The 25,949-nt window shown below is 39.6% G+C and overlaps 1 protein-coding gene and 1 pseudogene across 3 annotated transcripts in view; one reads left to right on the forward strand and one right to left on the reverse strand.

Annotated features, from left to right (window-relative positions):
• GAD1 (glutamate decarboxylase 1) overlaps positions 1 to 15,826 on the forward strand; it is a 39,584-nt gene extending 23,758 nt beyond the window's left edge. For 2 of the 3 annotated variants that reach the window (XM_019727407.2, XM_019727406.2), the window contains 11 exons: positions 922 to 1,034; positions 2,173 to 2,288; positions 2,373 to 2,452; positions 2,676 to 2,730; positions 4,016 to 4,132; positions 5,289 to 5,353; positions 8,307 to 8,385; positions 9,490 to 9,639; positions 11,667 to 11,774; positions 13,221 to 13,310; positions 14,772 to 15,086. In XM_019727407.2, coding sequence (XP_019582966.1) covers positions 922 to 1,034; positions 2,173 to 2,288; positions 2,373 to 2,452; positions 2,676 to 2,730; positions 4,016 to 4,132; positions 5,289 to 5,353; positions 8,307 to 8,385; positions 9,490 to 9,639; positions 11,667 to 11,774; positions 13,221 to 13,310; positions 14,772 to 14,945 — 1,147 coding nt within the window. In that variant the 3' untranslated portion in view covers positions 14,946 to 15,086. Of the gene's footprint in view, positions 1 to 921; positions 1,035 to 2,172; positions 2,289 to 2,372; positions 2,453 to 2,675; positions 2,731 to 4,015; positions 4,133 to 5,288; positions 5,354 to 8,306; positions 8,386 to 9,489; positions 9,640 to 11,666; positions 11,775 to 13,220; positions 13,311 to 14,771 lie in introns of all 3 variants that reach the window. The other variant, XM_019727405.2, reaches the window with a different exon arrangement.
• A 5,273-nt stretch (positions 15,827 to 21,099) lies between these two features.
• Positions 21,100 to 22,498, reverse strand: LOC109445211 (adenosylhomocysteinase; annotated as a pseudogene).
• Between the last annotated feature and the right edge of the window lie 3,451 nt (positions 22,499 to 25,949).

A 25,949-nucleotide genomic window follows, 5' to 3' on the forward strand; every position in this document is an offset into this window, starting at 1 on the left:
TAAATATCTTTGTTTTTTGGTTCAGTTTTCTGTGGACGGACATTCTTTGATTTCTCTTAAGCCCTTTAAGCCCTATGCTTGACACCATGGTCTTGTTTCAGTGACTAGACTAGTCTACCAGAATGTCTTCTGTTTTGAATTGCTTTGAGAAGAGCATGACTTGCTACTTTTAAATCAGTTTGTTAGAAGACAAAGCTAACCTACCAGGCTATGTGATGTCCACAGTTTTCTGTGTATGCCAGTTGACCATCTGCTTACATTTATAATTGGTAATTAGAAAATCATCACTTATAATTATTCTTGACACATATTGACTTCAGAGAATTATAGAAACATAGCTGTCCTTGGGGATTATAAGTCGAAAAACCATGTAGATAATTATGCTGAGATCTTTAAAACCTGGGTCAATATTTCCAATTATCTTTGCAGTTAGCTTCCAGATGTTTACAATTGTTTTTTAAAGATAGACTTTGGCTCTGGGTTTTATAGATTCTACAAGTGTGAAAATGGCAGTTTTTTACAAATATTGCAAACCAATTGTATATAGCACTTATAATACATTTTTCTCAATTAACATTTGTATTGTCCTATAGTCTTAGAGATGAAAGAGACCCAGAAAAGTCATTTTCTTTCTTTCTATTTCTCTGGGTTGACTACAGACAGCTAAGATATTCTATTTCAATAAAAATCTATTTTGTTGGTGAAGAATCACAGAGCAGGCACTTCCACCACTTCTTTCAGTATCCCAGGCTGGTTTCTGACATCTTATGATCGGTGATTTAATGCGTTTCTAGGAAATGAATTGTTTTAGTGGTTTTGAAACTCTTTTTTTAGAACCTGAGTACAAATACTAAACCAATCATCTATGTTCCCAAAAGTAGTTGACTTCTTTATTTTCATTCATTTTTATCACCTTTCCAGGTTTACATATGAAATTGCTCCAGTGTTTGTCCTCATGGAGCAAATTACGCTTAAGAAGATGAGAGAGATAGTTGGATGGTCAAATAAAGATGGTGATGGGATATTTTCTCCTGGTAAGTTTCTGTTCTCTTTCCCTGATTCTCCTCAAGGTTTGTGGTATGGAGCCTTAGGACCCTTTTGAGAATACTAAATACAAAGTGAGTTTGTGGAAGAATGACCTTAAAAAATATTTTTTTCGATACTCTGGCTTCCTATCTTTGTCAGGGTGAAGGCAAGCAAGAATGCTACATTCTGTGTGTACTAACTAACAAAGGGTGTGCCTAACCCTGTACAAACCGGCAAAGGCTGTGTCTAAATCATGCTAAGCAACTCCAGTTTGTCAACAGCAGTTTGATTAAGCTGGGATCAGTGTCTCAAGAATATCAATTAACTAACCAATTTTGGCCAAAATAGTATATCTACTTTGAATCTCTAGTTTGATGTAGATACAATAAAAATCTTTAAAATAAGGGCAGACGTTCTTGGAGGGAGGAAGGAGTTTGGCAGAGACACCGTGATTGTCTATAGGGTAAGAAAAGAAATAAGAAATGCAATTGTCCAGGCAATTCAAGCTGACTGCAAATTTGCCTATTTAATTGTCAGGTAATTGGTGCACAAGTGATTAGTTTGTGTTGGCCAAACATGCCTAGTTACCTCAATTATCCTTGCATCTTTATTTCAATAAACATAAGTTTGGTTTTCTTCTAATAAACTTAGAGCTCTCCTAAATGACTCAATAACTCAGTTGGGCTATTCTTTGAGGAGAGTACCCAGGCAATGTCACTGTTTCCTTTGGTAAGCTCCATTATTCTCTCTTTCTCTGTCTTTCTGACTCAGAGAACAAATTCATCTTTGTTCCATAAATAGATTGAGCAGAAAGTGGAAGCAGGGAGGTTGTAACTCACCTATCTCTTTGCGGCTACTGCCACCTCATATTTCTGTCTAGACTTCAGGTGGGATGGGCGCTGAAGTATGTGAATCACCTCCAGCCAAATTACCTAGATGGCTTTGGTAATGAGTGTGACTACTGTATTCCCAGGGAAAAGGGTCCAGAGGGAAGCCCTGGCAACAGGAAATCCAGCAAGACCTATCAGGATATTGTCCTTCCCTTTTCTGACCTCCCTTGTCTCTTGAGACACCCGCTCAGCCTTTGCTGTTAGAAACAATAATGAAGGCTCTCCAACACCTCCCAATGTCTCTGCTTGCTGATAGGGGGAGCCATATCCAACATGTACAGCATCATGGCTGCTCGCTACAAGTACTTCCCAGAAGTTAAGACAAAGGGCATGGCGGCCGTGCCGAAACTGGTCCTCTTCACCTCAGAACATGTGAGTTGGGTGCTCTTGCTCATGGATTGTGGTGTTTTCCAAGGGACTACCTAACATCTAACCTCAAGCCTCTGTTTGTTACAGAGTCACTATTCCATAAAGAAGGCTGGGGCTGCACTTGGCTTTGGAACTGACAATGTGATTTTGATAAAGTGCAATGAAAGGTAGGCAGGGGAGAGGGAATATTAGGTTCTTGATGTATTAAATGTGTTCATCTGTTAAATTTGTTTTATTGTGCTTAAGGACTGACTCAGTACAGTGTGCCAAGCTGCTAATGGTCTGTTGAAAATATCTGATTAAATTACTTTTTGCTGCAGCTGAAGTTTTTTTCGTGTGCAGTCACATTGATTCTTCATTTGAGTTTCTCTCCTTTTATAATAATTACAGGGGGAAGATAATTCCTGCTGATTTAGAGGCAAAAATTCTTGAAGCCAAGCAAAAGGTATGTACTCTATGATAGCTCTAAACTCTGGTGAATACAAATTTTTAAAAATACCTTCTTTCTGACCTAGACAGTAAAAGTCTTGGACAATATGAGAGATCATTTTATTGTGTTTTTAAAATTCTATTCTCAAGTGTTTGCTTATTTTCAACTTGGGAGGTGATTTGGCTTTAAAATTGTGTCTATACGATATCAATTTTTTAAATGAAAAATCAGTCATTAAACCACTTATCCAATCTTCATTGTGCCAAATGACTAGTTTGATGAACGTCAATAAATCCACTACCCAAGCACCATGAAGATACAGCCTAATTGAAGTTTTCAGTTGCTACTTGTTAGGTATGACCTCATTTTAACAAATGTCATTTTAGCTTAGGATTCTGTTTAGCAAAGTGCTTCCATTCTAAGGCAGATGGCCCATAATACTCGGTGAATCAGCCTCAATAAATTCCATTAAACAAAAGAATCTCATAGAACAAATGTATCTACAAGGCACTGCCAGGTAGCAGTCAGGCCATTTACCAACTCGCTATTATGGGGTTACATTCTTATACCTCCGTCTCTACTGTCATTGTTTGCTGGGGTCTCACTAGGGGAGATGGATGGAAATATCGCTAGGACTAAGCAAGGAATAGTGATGGAACTGAGCTTCAATAAAAACCTAAGACTCACAGATTTCCGCAAGCCTGTCTGATTCGATTTCCTCATTTATTTCTTGTTCACATCAAAATTTTACTGTGTCCACTATTAGTTGAATCAATGTGTAGACCAGTTTTAAATAACCAAGCAATGCTTCAGTATTATTACCTCAGTATACTTAGGACAATGCAGCTTCCGAACAACTGTACAATGTCTGGATGAGATTTAGAGCTACCTGCCTATCACTCCAAACACTTACTATTACTCTTTCCTGCTTTATTGTTTGCCATGGAACTTGTCACTATAAACATACTGCGTATTCTGCTTATTTAATTTTGTTTGTTGTCTGTCATTGCCCACTAGAATGTAAACTCCACAGGGACAGAATTCTTTGTCTCTTTTGCTCACTGCTTTATTCCCAGCCTCAACAATAGGTCCTGGCCCATAAATGTCCTGCAGAGAATATTTGTTGAATAAATGAATGAATGAGTGAATGAACCAACAAAGAGTACTCCCAGATATGGTATCTGAGACCACACCAGCTTGCTGATCTCTGTTAGAAATAAATGTTACTGCAATTCTTCTACTTCCTGTGGAAAGGAGAAAGGTTAAAAAGACTAATCAGCCTGTTTCTCTTACCTTATAGGGATATGTTCCTCTTTATGTCAATGCAACTGCTGGCACAACCGTTTATGGAGCCTTTGATCCGATACAGGAGATTGCAGATATATGTGAGAAATATAACCTTTGGCTGCATGTTGATGTAAGTGCTGTAACTCGCAGAGTGGCCCGGTCCATTTCAGGGGTGGAAGCAGCTCCTCCCAATGCCCAGCTGGCTCTCTCTCCACCCACATTAGTTCCACTCTTCTCTGGCCCCCAGCTGGCTATTCACGACTACACATAGCACAGGACCATATATCCGTTGGGACACATCTAGTTCCTTATGGCCAGTTGCTGTCTTCTGTGGTTCATTTTGGAATTTGATCTACATCACCTTTTCATGTAACTTTTGTCTGGACAAATAGCTACAGAAAGAAATATAACTGATTTCAGAGGGGAAAATATATAATATACAATGTATAGAAAGTGGCCATGAATCTGGACGCTCAGCTATCTGCCTTCAGTCAGTCATCTATGACACTTTTCTAAAAAAAAAATAAAATAAAAGGAAAAAAAGCATATCTGATACCTGTAGGAAAAATAAGGCATTATATGAAGATGTTATCAACTAAGTGATTTAGTACCAGATTTTCCCAGAAACACAAAAGATGCATTTTCACATGTGTGACTGAGTGCATTTTTTCTTTTTTTCTCACTCCATTCTCTTATGGATATGGCTTCTCACAACTGGACGATTGGGTAACCTGCCCTACTATTGAACAAATGACTAACGAAGACTATACTTGTGTTATGTGGTGTCCCCAGTGATTCAGTAAACATGTATAAGGGTACCCACAAAAATGTCTGGCTGTTGCAGGAGCTGTGGTGGGACTTCCAAGCCCTGGAAGGCTGCAGCTTTCTGAGTTTTCAGGGGCCCTTAGAATTCTACCCTTGGGAAAGTCAGATGGCGGCCTCCAGTCCTTTGTGTCACTTCCAGAGCCAACCTGGGGGAGCTCATTGAGCATCTCTGGCCTTCCAGAGTACTCTGGGCCTTTGAGTCTTGGCACCACAGGCTCAGACCTGATTTACCTGTATCACTTGTAGCTACTCTTACTTTAACTTGGAGGAACTTTTGAAGAAGTGACAAACAACGAATACTTATAACTGCCATTGGTTGAACAATCTGTATGGGTTCCTTTTGTTGGAGAAACTTATGTTTTTCACCATTTACTTTCTCTCTCATGTTTTACTAGAGGCATGGAGTGACAGGTTCTTAAATGTCGCTGCTCCCCCTCCCTCCCCTTTCTCTGTCCTCACAGGCTGCCTGGGGTGGTGGGCTGCTCATGTCCAGGAAGCACCGCCACAAACTCAGTGGAATAGAAAGGTAAGGGCCAGAGTTCGGGACCTCCTTCCATTCAGGCCTTCGAGCATGCCATGCTGCTGAGTCCACTGATGTCCCCAGCACCTTATTTCAATCTGACTAAACTCATTTTGTAGGCACTTATTGAGCACATATTATATGCTCGGCACTGGGAGATCAATCATTTGATTTCCCAGTCAAATGGGTCTTCACCTCAATGAGTTCACAACTGAGAGAGAGAAAGACAAGTAAACAGATAGTTACAACACGATGTGGTAAGTGCAACAACGGATGTGATTGCAAGGTTCCCAGGCAAGAAAAAAGAGAAACTAAGCAGTGTGGGGATTTCAAGGCTAAATGGGAGTTGGCCAAAGGTACAGGAAGGGCCACCGATTCATTTCATTCTTCCTTCTGATTAAGCGTACTGCGGGGACAGGGGCAGGGCACTCAGCTCTTCCAACTTATTTGTTTTCTTGTTCACCATCCAAGTTCAGTGGTTGTGCTAAGTAAGCCAAATATAATTTTGACCTGACTCCTATGTATTGATCCTAAATGAACTCATTTATTCATTTAACAAATATTTACTGAGCACCTCTCATGAGCCAGACAGGCATGGATGTGAAGATTTGGTTACCTGCCTTCTGTGACACTTTTCTAAAAAATGCGTACCTGGTACATGTAGGAAAAATAAGGCAGTACATATGGAAGGTGTTAACAACTAAGCGATTAACCCTCCTGAGGCTTACATTGCCATGGGCTGAATGTTTATAACAAAGAGACACTTAATCTGTCTCATAGTAAGGAAAAATAAAACAGGGTTAAAGAACAGTGAGTGACAAGGCATGCTGTTTGAGACGGGGTAGTCAGAAGGCTTTCTGAGGTGACATTTCAGCAGATACTGGGAGAAAGGGAGACAGGAAGCAAGGATACAAGGAAGACTATTCTAGGCAGTGGGAAGGGCAGGTGCAAAGGCCCTGAGGCAGGGCTGTTATTGGTGAATTGGAGGACCATCAGAGGCCAGTGTGATTGGAGCAAAATGAGAGAGGTGAGAGCAGACCAGGTTGGAGAGTGGACAGGGAGCAGACATCAGGAAAAGCACGCCAGTGGCTTCTCTCTCAGAAAGGGCTCTGGCATGAGGTTTTGTTACCTCTGCTGTGCCTCTTTCCTTCTGGCTCAGTTTTAAAAGGTCAGTATCGAGGTGAGTGGGACTGACTCTATGAAGCATAGTTATATGACTCTATAACTTGGAGGATATTTAATATATTTAATATAGATGAGCCAGTCCAACTGTACTTTAGATTTCTCAGGCAATTTTCATTTTCCATCTTTGAGTGTAGAAAAACTTGAAACATTTAGCACTAGACTTTTTCTTATCTAACATTTTAAAGCACATATGTCTTCTGAAGGAAATTGAATCTATATCATGTCTTATTACTTTCCATTTGTAGCAGCAAAGAATCATTTACTCGAGACCTTTAGGACATTAAAAAAACACCTCTTAATCTAAAAATGTTTATGAGACCTAAATATAATTTTTAATGACTCAGCGGTGATAGCTATGAGAAATTGATTAAATCTACTGCTTTTTAAATATGGCCTGACACACTGATGCATTTTAATGAGATAATCATTTAGTCAACTTTTCTGAGAACTTTTCATAGGTCTCTTTCACAAAGATTTTCTTTATTATGTACTTCGGGGGAAAATACCTCAGGCCTTTCTTATCCTTGAAACACAGTGCACACCCCATTATTGTCACATATGTACTAAATTATTTTCCCTCTAAGGGACCTAGGCAAGATGATGAGGTTAAAAATTTACAGCAAGGATTTAGCTGTAGGGAGAACAGATGCAGTATACCTAATTCCAAGCAAATTGCTCTGTCTGGAGAAAACATCCTTCCCAGGTATTAAAGCTCAGAGCCCAGCTGTGGGCTAGGCTATTGGGATGGAGTCTGTAAACCACTGAAGCAAGTTACCCAAGTTTTAATCGTCATACATTATACTTAGTAGTTTGTGTAATGTCCTAGCTGGTGTGCTGCTTCACCATTTAATTGTGTCTGACAGAGTGATGCGGTTGCTAGGACACCATGCTTGTTAAGCAATCATTGCAGCCTAAGTTGGCAATGTCGTGTTTATTTAGCATTTGAACAACATTGCTAAGTAGTCAAAGCCAAGAATTGTCCAATTGATCCTTGCTTTTAGGAGTCACTCTTCATTCACTTCATAAGTAGGTAGGTCAGCATCACCAGCCCATTTTATAAATAACAGGAAGGCAGAAAGAAACCGGAGTCTGTTGCCTAGAGGGTGGCAGGCTAATGGAGGGGTTATGAGCACTGGCTCTGCAATTCAACTCCCTGGACTTGAGTCTTGGCTCCAATGCTTCCTAGTTTTGCAACTTTGGGTGATGTATTTAACCCTTCTGTGCCTTAATTTCTCCATCTAAAATAGATAATAGTTCCTACATCATAGAGTTGTGAAAACTGAGTAGTCCGGGCACAGTTATTATCAGTATGTATTTATTAACTCATTTTCTCCTTTATTCAGTTCTATGAAGAACACTCCCCATTTTATAGATGGAAAAACTGAGGCACAGAAGAGCTATGTAACTTGCCCAACTTAGTAATTCTCAGAGCCAGGATTCAGATTTGGACAATCTGGTTCCAAAGCCTGAGTTGTTAAATCATGACACCATACTGACATAATGCCTGTAAAGCTCTCAGAATGACAGGATACATAAGTTCTTCATAAATGTTAGCTATTATTAATAGCAGTGATTTAAAAGAGGCAGTCTGCACATTAATACCCTGAGACTGCCTGCCAAACAGTTGTTTACTACTTGATAAGTCAATTTAGGGGGTCAGGCACCAAACTCGTGTACTGACTGGAGTTGCAAGGGGTGGTGTTTTCCTCAAGAGGACAGTCACCTCTTGCTGACTCCTGCACCTTCTCCTCAGAGTGTCATGTGCTTCTTTCAGGGCCAACTCAGTCACCTGGAACCCTCACAAGATGATGGGTGTGCTGTTGCAGTGCTCTGCCATTCTTGTCAAGGAAAAGGTCTGTTCCCCCTAGAGACGAGCTCGTGGCCTTCACATCCCTTAGGAGGCACAAGGAGAGAAAAGCATGGGGTCTTTTTACGGTACTTGGTGACATGCTCACAAGATTGACTGCCCGTTCGGACCACCATTGCTGTTCTTTCCTGCCCTTAATTGTTAGCCTTCACCTAACCTCATGCCTCCTCTGGCTCTTGCTTTCTGCTGCCCTTCTTCCTTGTTCAGCAGTTCAGAGCCCTGTCAGTGACAGAAACTATATAGGCATATTTCATTTCAAATTCCTTCTTGTTTGTACAAACAGAAGTGAAAGCAATTGGATGAAGTACTAACTTTCACGTCAGTGACAGTGAGGACAAAAAGTGGTCACTGGAACATACTTTCAGTTCTTAGCATGAATTTGTGGTCCCAAGAGCTGAAATAAATGAGGTCAACTTTACATATTACAATGTCAATTCAGAGCAACAAGGAATGGTGACCAAAAGGCTCCTGTAAATGAGTTGGGAGTTTATTCCCTTCTTTAAGGATCTAATAATAGGACCCTGCCCTTGAAAGCACTGTTGCTCCAGTGACATGTTTGCGCACTGACGCATTCCAAAGTCTGTCACCAACCTGTAAGAGCCAGAACCTGCACAAGCTCTTTACTCCACTCCTTAGCAGGCTGCCTGTTAACTTCATAGGAGATCCTGGAAAAGATTGGAAGGCTTTTTAGGGGATGCTTTTGGGGAGGAAAATTCTTCACAACATGAAACTGTCCCACCCACTGCAGGAAGTTTTTATCCCCTGCCCACTGAATGCCATAGCACTTCCCAGACTTTGGAACGACCCAAAACACCCACACACATTTCCAAATGCCCCTTAGAGGGACAGTGGGACCCTTGTTGTTGGCATCTGAGACAAAAGATCATTTTCTAATGAGAGTAACAGAGGGAAAGGGACAAAGGTTGGTCCAAGGGTGGTTTTAGAGAGGATCTCAGAACAAGTGCAAGCCCTCATAAGGTATTAGAAGAAAGGTTGCATATGACCCCAAGTCCAGCCAGCCCTGTTTCCAAGCCGTCCGCATCTCTGACCTGTGAATACAGATGCATGTCCGTCTTGACTTCCGTGATAGGGGATACTCCAAGGATGCAACCAGATGTGTGCAGGATACCTCTTCCAGCCAGACAAGCAATACGATGTCTCCTATGACACCGGCGATAAGGCAATTCAGTGTGGTCGCCATGTGGACATTTTCAAGTTCTGGCTGATGTGGAAAGCAAAGGTATGGAAAAGAGGATTCAGGCACTCGAGCAGGAATGTAATTTGCAAAAGGCTAGCTGGCAAAGATATATCACCAATAATTCACTGTGTTCAATCCATATCTGGATAATTGAGCTAACTATTTTCTTTGCGAATGAAATCCCTTTATCCTTCATGTCAAATTCTCCCTCCTTCTATTCCATCTCCTCAATTTGAATTAACATAAAGTTTCCTTATAGCTTTCTCTTATAACAGCTGAAAATGATGCCAAGATACAGATTTCCACAACAGTCCTTAGGGAAGCTGAGATTATTTAGTGCAGATTAAGAGATAAAGATAAAATGACTACATTATTCTGTGGAGAACCTTCAATTCCTGTATGAGGCCTCAAACCATGGGGTATCGATGACAGTTTTGAATTATATATAAATAATGGCTTTCCCATTATTTGTACTTTACACACTATTCTGGAAAATACATACTTTATTCTGAGAAATCCTCCTGCTTAGACTGAAGCATGATGTGTGTGGATTCATCAGCCTTTCCGATTACTGTGTCTAGAAAAAAAAAGCAAACTATTAGAATTTTCCCCAAAATATGGGTGAAGGAGAGGATTTCCATTTCACTATTTGTTTCAAAAGCATTTTTATGCAACCAAGTAAAGGCAATGTTTATTTCACAGCTTTATATAGCATCTATTGTTTTTATTTACCTACTATAAATTAATTTTACTGGTTTCCATATTTAAGATTGGGTCTACCTAATCCAAAAGCAATGTTTTCCAGTAAAATATCTAGCCACATATTTCTTCTGTAGGAAGAATTTGATGGATTATTAGTTTTCTTCCTCATTTAGCACTTTGTCTTAATATAGAAATAGTCTGAATGTGATTTCTGCCGCAAAGTAATTATAAGTATTTTAGGCATATAAATAGCTATAAATTACAAGAGAAAGTGCTATCATTTAGAAATATAATAACCACACGGCCTGTCTCAGTAATTTATGTCTTTGTTTCACCTAAAAATAATCTCTTGAACCATCTGCCAGAAGTTTGGCTCATGGTGAATTGGTTGCTGAGGTGGGACCCTGGTGCAGGCTTCCTTCCCAAGTGGAGAGTGGACCGGCCAGGTTTACGCCTAGCAGTGACTGCTGCTTTGCCAGCGTTCGACTTCACCCAGGCCCATTAGCAATCCAGAAGCCAGCCTAGTGCATCTGCTCTCCTTGTTAACAACGACCCAACCAACAATCCCCACGCTGCTGTTATTAATCAGCCATGCTGTCTTTTGAAACTCATGCTCAGCCAGTTTGTCAATAGTTGGAGCTATTGCAATCTCAGGGCATTTACTGAGACCAAAGGCTTTCCCATCTGCCTGCCTGTCACCGCAAAGGGATAATTCTGTAATTCTGTGCCATGTGGAAGGTAGTCTGCCTGGGAGTGTGAGGGACACGTTTGACCCGGACTTACTCCTGAGGAATGGTGGGTTCTAAAGTAGTATTTCTCGAACTATCTGTGGTAAAGAACCAGTTGTGTTTTTTTTAACCTATTATAGACCAATATAATACAGATGAATTGCTAGAAAAACGAAATAAAAATGATACAAAGTATAAGCACCAATTTTAAAAATTAGATTCCATAGACATAAAATTACTCCATCAAATTGCTATAAAAATTTCTTATTGCTTCATCTCAATTTCTGTACTCATCTTATTATGGACCAGTTACTGAACTGAGTAGCACTGTCCTAAAGCAAACCAGAAAATAGCATTCAGGTCCAGGCTATGAATAACTGCAGGAAGCTAAAAGCCCTGTTGAAAATCACTGCCCAGAGACTACAGTGCCTTCCAAAGAGAGCAGGCACATTTCATTTTATTGCATGCAGTGCTGTGAAGAACCTATACACATTTAGTTAGATGGTTCTTCCCAACCATCTCCAAGAATACTCTTACATCTATTTCCAATAGACAAGGACAGCATGGCCTTCTCAAATGCCCATCACTGGGAAATGCAACCTCTTACCAACAAACTTGACTTTTCTTTTTTTAAAACAGGGTACAGTGGGATTTGAAAATCAGATCAACAAATGCTTGGAACTGGCTGAATACCTCTACGCCAAGATTAAAAACAGAGAAGAATTTGAAATGGTCTTCAATGGTGAGGTAAGTTGTCATCATAGACTAGATATACAGCATTTTCAGAAAATCTATTGAGGGCGGCTCCTGGAGCCATATTTTCCCACGTTGCCAAACTGCTTCTGAAGTTTTATTCTTATGCACTCTTCATTCAATTCCCTTTGTGTCCATGAACTTTCCTTCCGGTAGCACCGGGATGACTTTTCCCTTCACCTCTTTGCAGACAAGAGGTCTTTCCTTGGCAGGTCTGAATCTTTTATCATTTGGGGGTGTGTCTTATCATTGCATTGAACCTCCACACTAAAGTACTTCTCTGTTCCAAGAAATGTGTGGGATGAGTATATCCTTGTCTCCCAAGACTGGTTCTAAAATGATGTTCTGCTTTACATAGAGTCATTACGAGGAGAGCAACATAAAATTGTCTCCATCCTGAGTCCATATCCACATTTACACAATAAAGTACTCATCATACCAGCAGTGACTGTGCACCAGGCTCCAGGCCAGAAGCTGGGTTATATAGTAGTGACCAAAACAGACACTGTTTCTGCCCTAACGGAGCTCGCAGTTGGGTAAAGAAAGTTTTCATCGTCGAATAGGAGGCAGTATTGAATAAAAGAAAATCCGTTCATAACCCAGAATAATATAACACCACCTACCTACAACTTAGTCCATTTATCAGGCAACCTGAAAACACTGGAGAGTCACCAAATGAGGAAGAAAGAGCCCTGAGCATTTCAAATCAATGATATGGCGCTCATGTAGTTCACCTTTGGGACCTCACTCTGATCATTTACACAATTTTAAACATTCTACTCGTAGATTAAAAAGGTAAACGTGATGTCTCATGCCAGTGAGAGGCAGGCACATTGATGGCAAACAGCGACTAGGAAGAAAACTGAAAAACTATAGCAAGAATACAGAAGAACTCAAAAACATAGGAATGTTTAGGGCAAGGACACTAACATTTCTAGGCATCTCAGTTAGTCCAGTCTTATGGTTTAGAACCAGTATTAATGTTCTGTATGATAATTCTGAGTCATCAAGAAAAAGATTCAGTATCAACATAATAAACTCAATACAATATTCAGTATCAATGAAATAAACTGTGTTTTGAGCATCCTTTAGATATAAGGCACTACAAAATGGCAAGAAAGATAATACCCCTTTTTAAAACTACCCATATATAATTATTTTTTAACATTTCAATGTTTAAAGGTGGTAACTTTAGAAAATTGGTCGTGGGAAACAACTCTTGCCAGATATGATTGGACAAACTAGGCATTGTTCTCCCTCGTACAGAATTAACATTGACTTCAAAATGGACATGAAACCGTTTTCTTTTGTGTGTGTTTTTTTTTTTAAGTCTGAGAGACTTCTGCTAGGGGTACATAGGACTTTGGGAACAACCTTCTTTCAAATTCTCATAATTTTCTGTTTTGTTTCTATGTTGCTTGTTTGTGAAAACCTCTGCAGCCTGAGCATACAAATGTCTGTTTCTGGTATATTCCACAAAGCCTCAGGGGCATGCCGGATAGCCCAGAGCGCCGGGAAAAACTACACAGGGTATGGAATCTCTTTGTCTCAACTAACCCTTTGCAATTTCTCTGGCTGACCGGAACGTCCTCACTCTAACATGTCTTTCTAAGGGGGGAGAATGGAAACTGAAGACATGGGGTGCTGGGGAGGCAACTTGCTATATTCTTCTTGGACCTGGATTGTCCCAGCTGTGGTTAAGATACAGTGGGAACCTCTAAAAGATGCATCCTTGGTCTTCATTAAAGGGCCATATGCAGGGCAACTGAATTTTCATATTCCTAGCAACTTCCATATTAAACTATGTCTGTTAAAATCTTTTTCTCTCTTTTTAAAAAATTTTTATTTTATTTTTTTATATTAGTTTTCAGGTGTACAAAGCACCATAATGATTAGACATTTATACTCCTCACAGTGACAACCTCTACAATCCACTACCCCGCTGGTGTCGTATATAGCTGTTACTATGCCATTGACTGTATTCCCTATGCTGTATTTTACATCCCATGACCATATATCTATTTTATACATTATATATATATGTGCATATATATATATACATAGAGAGAGAGAAAGAGAGAGAGAGAGAGAGAGAGACACACACACACACACACACACACACACACATACAAATATAATTGTAGTTGACATCCAATGTTATTCTACTCCAGCGTCAGGTGTACAGCACAGTGGTCAGGCATCTACAGTCTATGACATGATCCCCTGATAAGTCCAGTGCCCATCTGATACCTTACATCATCCATACAATATTATTGATTATATTCCCCATATTGTGTTTCACATCCTCATGACTATATTGTGACTACCAATTTGTACTTTCTAATCCCTTCACTTCTCCCCCATCCCTCATCTCCCAAGCCCCCTCCCATGTGGAATCTAAAGAACAGAATAAACAAGGAAACAAAACAGAAATAGACTCAGAGATACAGAGAAAATATCTTTTACTAAGTTCAAGTCTACTTTAATGCTGATTCATTCTGGTTGTTGATTTCTATATCTAGTTTATATATTATTTATACCTGCTGGTATTCTATTTCACTTATATAATATAATGTTATGTAATGTTTCATTCATCCAACCATTTAACAAATAGCTGTTGAGCACAGTCTCTGTGCCAATCTCTGTGCCAGGCAGTATCCTGGGCTCTGGGTTATACAGGAGCCTTAATTTGTGTAGCTGCCCATAAGAGTTTGTGTTTTTTATTTTCTTATCATTGTTCTATGACCGACTTTCAAAATTCAACTGCACAGTATTTTCTGAGGGAATTTATGACTGGATAGACTTAAATAGTCCTTAGATCTTAGCCACTGCAGAAACCTAGATATAAAATATGTTTTTGCCTTTATGTCAGCATAAGCACAAATGGTAAAAAGCAAACTGCTCTTCTTTCCAACCAAGAAATGCGTTGTATGGTTAAAAAGAGTGGTGTGAATATCAGCCTTGAGTTTTGTTTTATGTTTTCATCACCAGGTGGCTCCGAAAATCAAAGCCCTGATGATGGAGTCTGGCACGACCATGGTTGGCTACCAGCCTCAGGGCGACAAGGCCAACTTCTTCCGGATGGTCATCTCGAACCCGGCCGCCACACAGTCTGACATCGACTTCCTCATTGAGGAGATAGAAAGACTGGGCCAGGATCTGTAATGACCCTTCTTCAAACAGGAGTTTGTGGGGATTCCCTTTTCCCCACAGAGTTCTGGCACTCTAGAACAACCTCTGTAAGTTGCTGAAACAATAGGCCATTTCATCGGGAAAATAGAATATCTTGAAGAATACTGTTAAACCCTTACTTAAGCTTGTTATAAGTAGCAGGAAATAATGTTCTTTTTAAAAAGTTGCACATTAGGAACACACTATATATGTACAGTTATATATACCTCTCTCTCTATATATATATATGTATGTATAGTGAGTGTGGCTTAGTAATAGACCTCAGCATGTTCCCGTTCCAGGACAATTACCTTTACCTTCAGTAGTTACTGAGGGGTCAAACATGCTGCAAACCAGCTCTCCCAACAACCCCAGGAAAGATGTTTCTCAAAATGTCATGTCATAGGGACCAAGGGAAATTCTGTTGGCAGGAATTGACCTTGTTCTCAGTGTTTCTCTCACGTAAAGAGGTGACAAATGAGAAAAAGCACACTTGATGACAAGAGTCACGCCCTCCCCATTAGTATCTTGTTAGGGAAAAATAGTAGTAGAGTCATTGTTACAGGTGTGCTATTGCTGTATTTTTAGAGATTAATTTTGTGTAGATTGTGCATATCTCTGTTGTCTGACCTTGCCGGGTAGGGGAGGGAAAAACACATGTAATGATTTAAATGACTGTTTTATTGTAGGTAAATGAAATATTTGCTTATTTATATTCAGAGATTTACCATGTTAAAGAGGTGTCTTGTATTTTCTTCCATTTGTAATGTATCTTATTTATATATTAATGCAGTAAGTTCTGAAAACTGTTTATGGTATTTTTGTGCATTTGTGAGCCAAAGAGAAAAGATTAAAACTAGTGAGACTTGTATTTATATTGGAGTGCCCTTAAAATGATTTCAGCATAAGTTTACTGTCTGTAAGAGAATTCTGATACTGTACATAGAGTCATATATATATATATATATATATATATATATATATATATATATATTCATTACTTAATCAGCATCTGCTCTTCTATTATCCTCTCTGTCTGGCTGTATGTCTGGTGTTCTCAATGCTTTTCTAGTAATTGTTGGATAATAACTCTATCTCCTGTCATTTTGTAGTAGTTCATGACCAATCTCTGTGACTCGCTTAGCTCAAACCTAAGGCAATGTTTCTGAAGAACTTCTGAAGATTTCAGATAAATTGACCAGGCTCACCACTGTTTTTGAGGAAAGGAAATTCACACTGTGTGTTTTAGAGTATGCAAGAAGAATATAAATAAATAAAAACATTCTCCATGGAGAATTTAAACAAAATTTTCTTCCAGTTTGTGTTTCATGTAGAAAGAGAGATTTCCAATTATAGTTACTTGGATCACCACGGCCCATTCACTGTCCACTAGCTGACTTTAGACGGTGCTCAGTACCCATATTAAGGACTCAACCCACTGTCATAGGTTCCCAAGCCCCTCACCTATAAAATCATTATAAACGTAATTAAATATAATTTGCAATTCAAGCCTGGAGAAAGAAAAGCCAACTCTGTTTCTCATTTTCCTGTTTGCATCTTGGAATTCCATTCATTCAGTCATTCAACAAATGTTTTCTTCCTTTGTGGCAGGCACTGTTCTAGGCTCTGAGATTACAGTGGTGTGCATGGCAGACGCGTTTTCCTTTTAGTGGGATCTTACATCAGTTAGTGTCTGTGATATCTGAATATTTCTAAGATCATAGAATTGCACCTTCCTGCTGCTTATACTTGTATAGTGGTTCCAAACTCACTTCCTCAGGAAATATGTTTTAGTGCTGGATCATTAGGAAATAAGGCCCATTTTCTATGATATTCTATTAAGCTATAAGAAGACTATCTCACTTGTTTGGAATACAAGGAGATCCCTATTTAGCACATGTAGTAATTAGATAAAAGTCATTTGTAATTAGCATACTGATTGCATGTGTAACCATTGTATTAAACAAACTGGACTCCATAGGGAGGTGATCATAACGTCACATTTTTTCTCTCACTGTTCCTTCAAATGCCTCTGTGGGCTAATTCTTTTCATGCCCCTATTTGAATTCAGGCCAATCTATATAGCTTTTCTGGCTTCTCAGTCACAAGAGCAGTTTCATTTTAGCAACTAAATGTCCAGTTCAATATAATAAGCAAGTCTTTATATTTTTATACAATATAGAGTTTTTCTCCTCTCTCCATCTGGTTGTTTCCCGCTACAACCCTACAGTGGCAGGGAGAGCAAGGGTGGTAGTAGTGCGAAGTCCATTTCGTTTTTTACTTTTCATCTCATCTCTACTTCCTAACTACTGTTATTTCCTTACCCAGGGCGAGGCCTGGGGGAGAAAACATTAAAGTGACAAAGGTACAATTCTAGGTAGCTGTTAAATTTTTATCTGGCATCTGAGCCCATGGTCCATGAGATTATTTTTCTCATAGGACAATTTTTTGGAGGGAATGGAGATTTTTGAAATTAAGGTAAAATTAAGATACAGTAAAATGTACTCATTATAGTGTATTGTGTATATACTCGCAGTGTTCTGTGAGTTTTGACAAACCCATTCAGTCATGTAACTGCCACTACAGTCACGATCTAGAATACCTCCATTGCACCAACAAATTCCTCCATATCCCTTTGTTCATAACACCTCTCCCGATCCCCGGTTCCTGACAATCTCTGATTTGTTTTCTGTCCCTAGAGTTTTGTCTTTCCTGTCATCTAAATGGAATCACATAATATGTAGCCATTTGTGTCTGGCTTCTTTCGCTTAACACGATGCATTTGAAATTCATCCATATTGTTGTCTGTATCAGTTGTTTGTTCCTTGTATATACTGCAGTGTTCCATTTGTATAGGTATACCACAGTGTGTTTAGCCATTCTCTCTCGTAGAAGGAAATTCGGGTTATTTGCAGTTTTTGGCAAGTAAAATGAAGTCACTATAAACATTAGTGTGCATATTTTTGTGCAGACATATGTTTTCATTTAACTTGGGTAAATACCTAGGTATAGGATTGCTAGATCATATAGTAAGAGTATGTTTAATTTTATAAGAAACTATTTTCCAAAGTGGCTGTACCATTTTGCATTCTCACTAGCAACGTACAAATTTTCCAGTTGCTCTGTATTCTTGGTAACACTTGTATTGCCATTTTAAAAAATTTTAGCCATTATTGTTTTTCGCTAGTTTTATTGAGATATAATTCACATAACGTATACTATAATTCACCCACTTAAAGTATATAAATCCCTGACTTGTAGTACATTCACAGAGCTGTACATCCATTACTGCAATCAATTGTAGAACATTTTCATCACCCGCAAAAGAAACCTCGTACCCATTAGCAGTCATCCTTTATCCCCACATACACACCTCCTCCAGCCTCTGGAAACCACTAATCTACTTTCTATCTGTAGATTTGCCTTTTCTAGACACTCTGTATAAATGAAATCACACAATACGTGGTCTTTTGTGACTGGCTTCCTTCACTTAGCACATTTTCAAGCTTCATCCACGCTGTAGCACATATCAGAACTTCATTCCCTTGATTGATGAGTAATAGTCCATTGTGTGGATACACCATATTTTATTTATCCATTCATCAGTTAGTGGACATTGGGGTTGTTTACATTTTTTGGCTGTTGTAGATAATACTACTATGAACATTTGTGTTCAAGTTTTTGTATAGACATATGTTTTCATTCTAATAGTGGTATCTTGCTGTGGTTTTAATTTGCTTTTCCATGAGGCACTTTTGAAGGATTCTACTGGGGTCCTCCCACCTCATCGCACACGAAGCTGTCAAGGTCTCTCCTCCAGGGACCACTTAGGACTCAGACCCTCAGCCCTGGGCCCCTGGTAATCTACCCTGTCCAAACTACATTGGGATCCTTTCTCCTCCAGGCAGTCCTCTTGGTTCCCTTTTATTTAAAAATCAATGATGTGGATTATATAAGGAGGGTTTTTTTTAAAAAAAAAACATACGTGTATAAGATAAAGAATAACAGTAACATAATACTTGAGTATCCACTACTCAGCCAAAGAAACATTATCAGTATCTTAGAGCTTTCCAACCCATCATGAACTCTTCCTAACTGGATGCTCCCCTCTCCCCAAGAAATGATCACAATTCTGAATTTTGTGTTAGTCGCTCTTTCTTTTTTTTCCCTATGTTATAGTTTTATCTCATATATATGAATCATTATTGTTTAGTTGGACCTTGTTTTGTACTTCATATAAATGGAATAATACAGGGTATATATACTTCCATAACTTGTCTTTCTAGTCAACATTATGATTTTATAGGGTCAGAACTAACCCACAGGGAGCCTTTGTGCAGTTAAAAAAAATAAAAAGGCATCCCCTCCTTTAGGGACGGGCATCCCTGTGCCAGTGTGTACAGTTTGGCATGTGGAGCATGCAGTAGATTTTAGTACCTGCTAAGCCCACTTACCACAAACTGCAAGCACAGTCTTACGTTTTTGAGATTTCCTCTTTGATGATGGTTCCAGCTGTAATTCATTCATTTTTATAGCTATAGTGCTATTTCATTGCATGAATGTACTTCAGTTAGTTTACCTATTCTATTGGGGGTTTATATATGAGTTTTTCCCAGTTTTTGCCTTGCTATGAGTGTTCTTGTACTTGTGTCATGGTGCACACATGCAAAGCTTTTCCTAAGGTTTATAACTAGAAGTGAAATTGCTGGGTCACAGAGTACTTGTTCAGCTTTACAGAGTAAAGCAGAGTGGTCATACCAAGTTGCACTTCAACCAGCAGTGCCCATTGTCCTATAACCTCACCATCACTTGGCCTAAAATTTTTGCTAGTCTGGTGAGTATGAAACAGTATTTCATGTCTTACCCCGATTACAAATGAAGCATCTTTTCACATTTTTATGAATCATTTGTGTTCTCTCTTCTATGAAATGCCTAAATCATGCCCTTTGTCCAATTTTCCCTTTGTCCAATTTTCAATTGAGCTGTTTGTTTCTTGTTTTTTTCTTCTAACATTTTATTGGGGAAGGGGAATAGTGTATATTTCCAGGACTTTATTGGGGAACAGTGTGTTTTTCCCAGGACCCATCAGCTCCAAGTCATTGTCCTTCAATCTTAGTTGTAGAGGGCACAGCTCAGCTCCAAGTCCAGTTGTCATTTTCAATCTAGTTGCAGGGGCGCAGCCCACCATCCCATGTGGGAGTCGAACCAGCATCCCTACTGCTCAGAGCTCGCGCTCTAACCAACTGAGCCATCATGCCGCCGTGCTGTTTGTTTCTTATGATATTTAGAAGTTCTTTATATATTCCAAATACTAATTCTTCTTGATTATATGTTTGGCAAATATCTTCTCCTAATTTGGGGCTAGCCTTTTCATTTGATTAATGGTCTTTTTTGAAAACATAAGTTCTTAAGTTTAATGTAGTAGAATTTATCAGTATTTATTTTTATGGGTTCTGCTTTTTTGTGTGTTTTCTTTTTTTGCTTTTAGGCACCAAACATTTTATTTGCCTAACTTCCTGCTCTCCTTTTAACATTATAAGCATTATATAAACATTTTAAACCAAATTAATCTTTATGATCCAGGGTTGTGATAGGAACCATTATGTTACAAAGTGGTGGTAGAGCTACGCCCACTTTTAGGATTCTCTGGCCCCTCTTAACCTCTGGTTGTCACTCCTCTTATCCTTCCTTGGCTGTCCTCTAGCAGTATATTCTATAACTCCTGTAAAATAGGGACTGAAAGTACCAACCTCATTGTTCTGAGGTTTAAGAGAATGCCCAACACTAAGCCAGGCTCTCACGAGCATTCAAACTCCAAAGTTCTTCCTCGCTCATTGATATAGCTCTTTCTCATCTGTCATGGGCTGAGAAGCCAAACCTGTAAACCAAGAACATGGGTATAACATCCTTTGGCCAGTGAGGGCCTAGATGGTAAAATGCATGTGCTTTGTGACCACCACTGCCAACTTCCAGCCTAAGGAAGGACTGACTGAGTGAGCAGGTCCAAAACCCCTGAGCTTGTGGTTCCCTGTGAGTATCTCCCATGTACCTCTACTGTGACCAGAGCTTGAGGAGGGGACTTCTCTCAGTTCCCCCGTCACACTTGGAACAGTATGAGAGAGGCAGTGGAGGCCAAAGACTGTGTGACCAGCCCCAGGGAGTCAATGGGAGACATTAACAAACCATTCTCAAAGTTGGTGCCATTTGATGTTGGGGAGGAGAGGTGGGACAGCAGCTGGAAGGCAAAAAGGGCAGGCCTGGTACTCAGTAGCGGTAGTGATCTGGCTTGAAGGGGCCATCACAGGACATGCCCAAGTACTGGGCCTGCTCCTCAGTCAGCTTGGTCAGCTTCACATTCAGCTTGCTCAGGTGGGCTTCAGCTACTGCTTCGTCCAGCTTCCTGGGCAGGAAGTGGACCCCGATGGGGTACTTGTCTGGATGGGTCCACAGTTCAATCTGCACCAGCACCTGGTTGGTGAAGGAACTGCTCATCACGAAGCTGGGGTGGCCCACGTCACAGCCCAGGTTGACCAGCCGGCCCTCAGCCAGCAGGATGATGCAGCGCCCATTGTTCAGCCAGGAGCGGTCCACCTGGGGCTTGATGTTCACCGTCTCCACAGTGTTCTCATGCAGCCACTTGACATCAATCTCTAAGTCAAAGTGTCCAGTGCTACACACGATGGCGTCATCCTTCATCGGCTTTGAGCCAGCTGAGGATGATGTCAATACAGCATGTGGCGGTGACAAAGATGTTGCCCTCCTGACAGGCCTCGTCCAGTGTGGTCACCTCATACCCTCCATGGCGGCCTGCAGTGTGTTGATGGGGTCAATCTCGGTGATGATGACTTGGGCCTCCAAACCCCTCAGGTCTGGGCACAGCCCTTGCCCACACCGCCATAGCCTGCTACCACTGCACCTTGCCCACAATCATCACATCTGTGGCCCACTTGACACCATCTGTGAGGGACTCCCAACAGCCATAGAGGTTGTCAAACTTCTCTTGGTGATGGAGTCATTGACATTGATGGCCGACATCTTCAGGATCCCATTGGCTATCATCTTCTATAGGATATGGACCCCTGTCATGGTCTCCTTGCAGATGCCTCAGATGCCCCACAAGAGCTGCAGGTACTTGGTGTGAGGGTTGGTGAGGTCACCATCCAGAATCATGGTGAGAGGCCCATCCTTAAAGTACAGTGTCTGCTCGTTTGCTCACAGGTACTCCTCATCTGTTTCACCATTCCAGGCATAAACTGGGAAGCTGGCCTTGGCAATGGCAGCCGCTGCATAGTCTTGGGTGGAGAAGATGTTGCGGCTGGACCACTGTACCTCAGTACCCAGGGCGACATGGGTCTCAATAAGGACAGCTGTCTCTAGAGTCAGGTGCAGGTAGCTGGCAAGGTGCCCTTAGTGGTTTGGAGGCTGAGTACATCTCCCACATGTGTATCAGACATGGCATCATCTAGTTTTCCGTGATGTCTAGGACCTTGCATCCCTGGGAGGCCAGGCTGATGTCAGTGGACTTTATGGGGAAGTTTGTCTGACATGTTGGTGGCACTTCCACATGGAATGATTGATACAGGCAAAAGGAGCCGGGCCTCAGGCTGGGGACAGGAATAGGGCAGGCAGTGCCGGAAAGAGGATGTGTTTTCTTTAAGAAAGTCTTCCCTATCCCAAAGTCATAAGGATATTATCTATCTATCTATCTGTCTGTCTATCTATCTATCTATCTATCTATCTATCTATCTATCTATCTATCTATCTGTCTGTCTATCATCTATATACTTTCACCAGTCACCATTTAGTTTTATGTTTCCTTTAGGATTTTTTATAGATGTCCTTTTTTGGGTTGAAGAAGTGCCTTTTTATTCCTAGTTTGCTAAAAGTTCCTAAAATAAATGCAAATGTTTAATGTGGTACTACTCATAAACTATTTAAGTTTTCTGTGCTTTCTTGAGTTGGTCTTTACAAGTTACATTTTTTCCAGGAATTTATACATATTTTTAAATTTTCAGATTTATGAGCCTAAAGTAGCCTATAAAATGCTCTAATTTTTTAAAAGTCTGTTGCATTTGTAGTTATATTCTCCATGTTTTCCTTAATAGTGATTGTGTCTTCTTTCTTTTTTATTGATTAATCTTAGCAGAGGTTTATCAGTTTCATTGAGCTATTCAAAACATATTTAGCTTAGTCAATACTCTTAATTGTGTGATTGCTTTTTACCTCATTAATTTCTGCTTCTATATTTATTATTTCCTCTCTTCTATTTGTTTTCAGTCTTATTTGTTGTTTTTCTAACTTTTCGAGTTCTATGCCTAGGTCATTAATTTTGAGATTTTTCTTGTTTTCTAGTGGAAGCATCTAATGATATATATTTCCCTACAAGCATCCTTTTGGCTATATACTACAAGTTTTGATACACAATATATTGTTATTATTCAGTTCTAAATATCGTGGATTTGTTGATTTTCCCTTGTAGTTTAATTTTTGCTTTGTTATTAGGTATAAACAAGTTTATAATTACCATATTTTTCTAGTGATTTAAAACTTTTATTATTATGTAATGACTTACTTTTTTGCCTTCTTGTCTGTTTTGTCTGATATTAATATAGCTGTGTCACATTTCTTTTGTTTTTGCCTAGTATATATTTTCTCCTCTTTGAATTATAATATTTTAGAATCCTTATATTTTAGGCATGTCTCATATAAATAGCTGAATTTTATCATCTTTTCTGTCTGACCATCTTTGTCTTTTAACTAAAGGATTTCATTTATTGTGATTACTGATGTATTTGGATTTAATTCTGCATCTTATTTTGTGCTATTTGTTCCACCGTTTTTTTCCTCCTTTCTTGTAAATGATTTGGTTTAATTGAGATTTGTTTTTTGTTTCTGTTGTTCTTCAGTGTTAATTTCTGAAAGTCTAACTGCTCATACGTTACATCTTCTCTGTCTGTTTTTCATAGCTTACTCTAAATATATTAGCATGAATACTTGACCATTTTTCAAACTAATCATTTTACTCTCCTCATACATTACATAAGAACTTCACTTTTACTCTGATCATCCTCCTCCCAAAATATTTGGCATTGTTATCCAGTGTTTTAGGTCTCTCTTTTTTAACCCTATAATTTGTATATTGTTAATAGTTTTATTGAACTGATTTTTGCTTAGCTATACCTATATATTTGCTACTTCCTTGTGCATAATTCCTTCTTACATCTCAGACCTTTCATTTGGGTAATTTTCTTTTTCCTTGATCTTCCTGCATTTGAACTTTTCTTTATTACTGCTTATTAATAGCCCCTCTTTGAGAACTGGCTCTCTAAGTTTGTCTGCTTCCTGAGCATCATTTATGAAGCTGCTTTGAAAGCACAGTGATCCGGGTGATTTGCTGCCTTGAAGCTAGGAAAGCTAACTATTAGATAAGGCAGACTGTTAAATAGGAAATGCTCCAGTCACATCAAGGGGCCCTGCTCCTAAGCATTATGGGAATTCTGTTATCTCTCACAGATAAAGGAAACCAGATACATGCATTGAATTTACCCGCAAGATCTTAAAATCCTTTAATCTGACCGAATAATATAAAGCAATTTAATAAAGGGGATCTCATTAAATTTTGCACTGAAGAATGGAATTTTTTATAATACAAGGTTGTTTTACAATTCCAATAAAACCACTTCAAAACTCTTCCTACCTGATTCCCTCAGTCTCCATAATGGTCATCAGTGTTTAATGCATGCCTGACATCTATTCTCTCTTCTTCTGATCGCATTACTCTAATTATCCTTGAAAAGAATATCCTTCCTTCATTCTTGCCTAATGTAATTTGGAGGGATGAGCCTACCCTCTGATTTCAGAGATGGTCATCTGACTCAGGTATGGCCAATCAGGATATTTCATCCCCTGGGCCACAGGGATGGACTCTTGACCCTGGATAAGCTGATGAGATTCCTGAGGTAAGGTGATGAAGCCATAGACAGTGAGGTTTCCATGAGTAAAGCAGCATGTGAGAAGTCTAAGCAATCTGGGCATTGACACAACAGGTAGAACAGGGGCCCCATCTTGAAAGCCTAGACTGTTTTCACCCCAACATTCTTTAATAATGGCTGAGGTTGTCTGCAGTGCTGTATTAGTTTCCTATTGCTACTGTAACAGCACAAATTGAGGGACTTAAAACAACATGGATTTATTTTCTTACAGTTCTGGAGATAGAGATGCATTCCTTCTGGAGGCTAGAGGAAATTCTTTTTCCTTGCCCTTTCCGGTTTCTAGAGGCTATCTGAATTCCTTGGCTCATGGCTCCACTTCGCATCTCCATCTCCATCTTTGACTCACCTGCCTCCCTTTTTCCATTATTATTTTATTATTAGTTTCAGGTGTACAAAACAATGTAATAGTTAGACACACCCCTCACAAAGTGATGATCCCCCTCCCCCAATCTACTACCCCTCTGACATCATATATAGCTGTTACAATTCCATTGACTCTATGCTGTACTCCACATCCTGTGACTATATATATATATTAAATTCTAGTTGACATTCAATATTATTCAACTTCAGCTTCAGGTGTACAACTCAGTGATCAGGCAACTACATCATCCATGAAGTGGTCTCCCTAATAAGACAAGTGCTCATCTGACACCCTATAAAATCTTTACAATGTTATTGATTGTATTCCCCAAACTGTCTTTCATATCCCTGTGGCAGTATTGTAGTTACCAATTTGTGCTGTCTGATCCCTTCCCCTTCTCCCTCATCCCCACCCCACCTTGCCCATCTAGCAACCATCAGTTTTTTCTCTATATCTCTGAGATTCTTTCTGTTTGTACAGACCTTTATGATTACATTGGGCCCACCTAAATAATCCAGAATAATCTCCGCATGTCAAGATCCATAACTTAACCATATCTACAAACTCCCTATTACCATGTAACATAGTCATAGGTTTCACAGATAAGGATGTGGACAGCTTGGCGGGTGGTGGGGGATGGCT

The sequence above is a fragment of the Rhinolophus sinicus genome, linkage group LG01 (genome assembly GCF_036562045.2).
Source record: "Rhinolophus sinicus isolate RSC01 linkage group LG01, ASM3656204v1, whole genome shotgun sequence".
Lineage (NCBI taxonomy): Eukaryota > Metazoa > Chordata > Mammalia > Chiroptera > Rhinolophidae > Rhinolophus > Rhinolophus sinicus.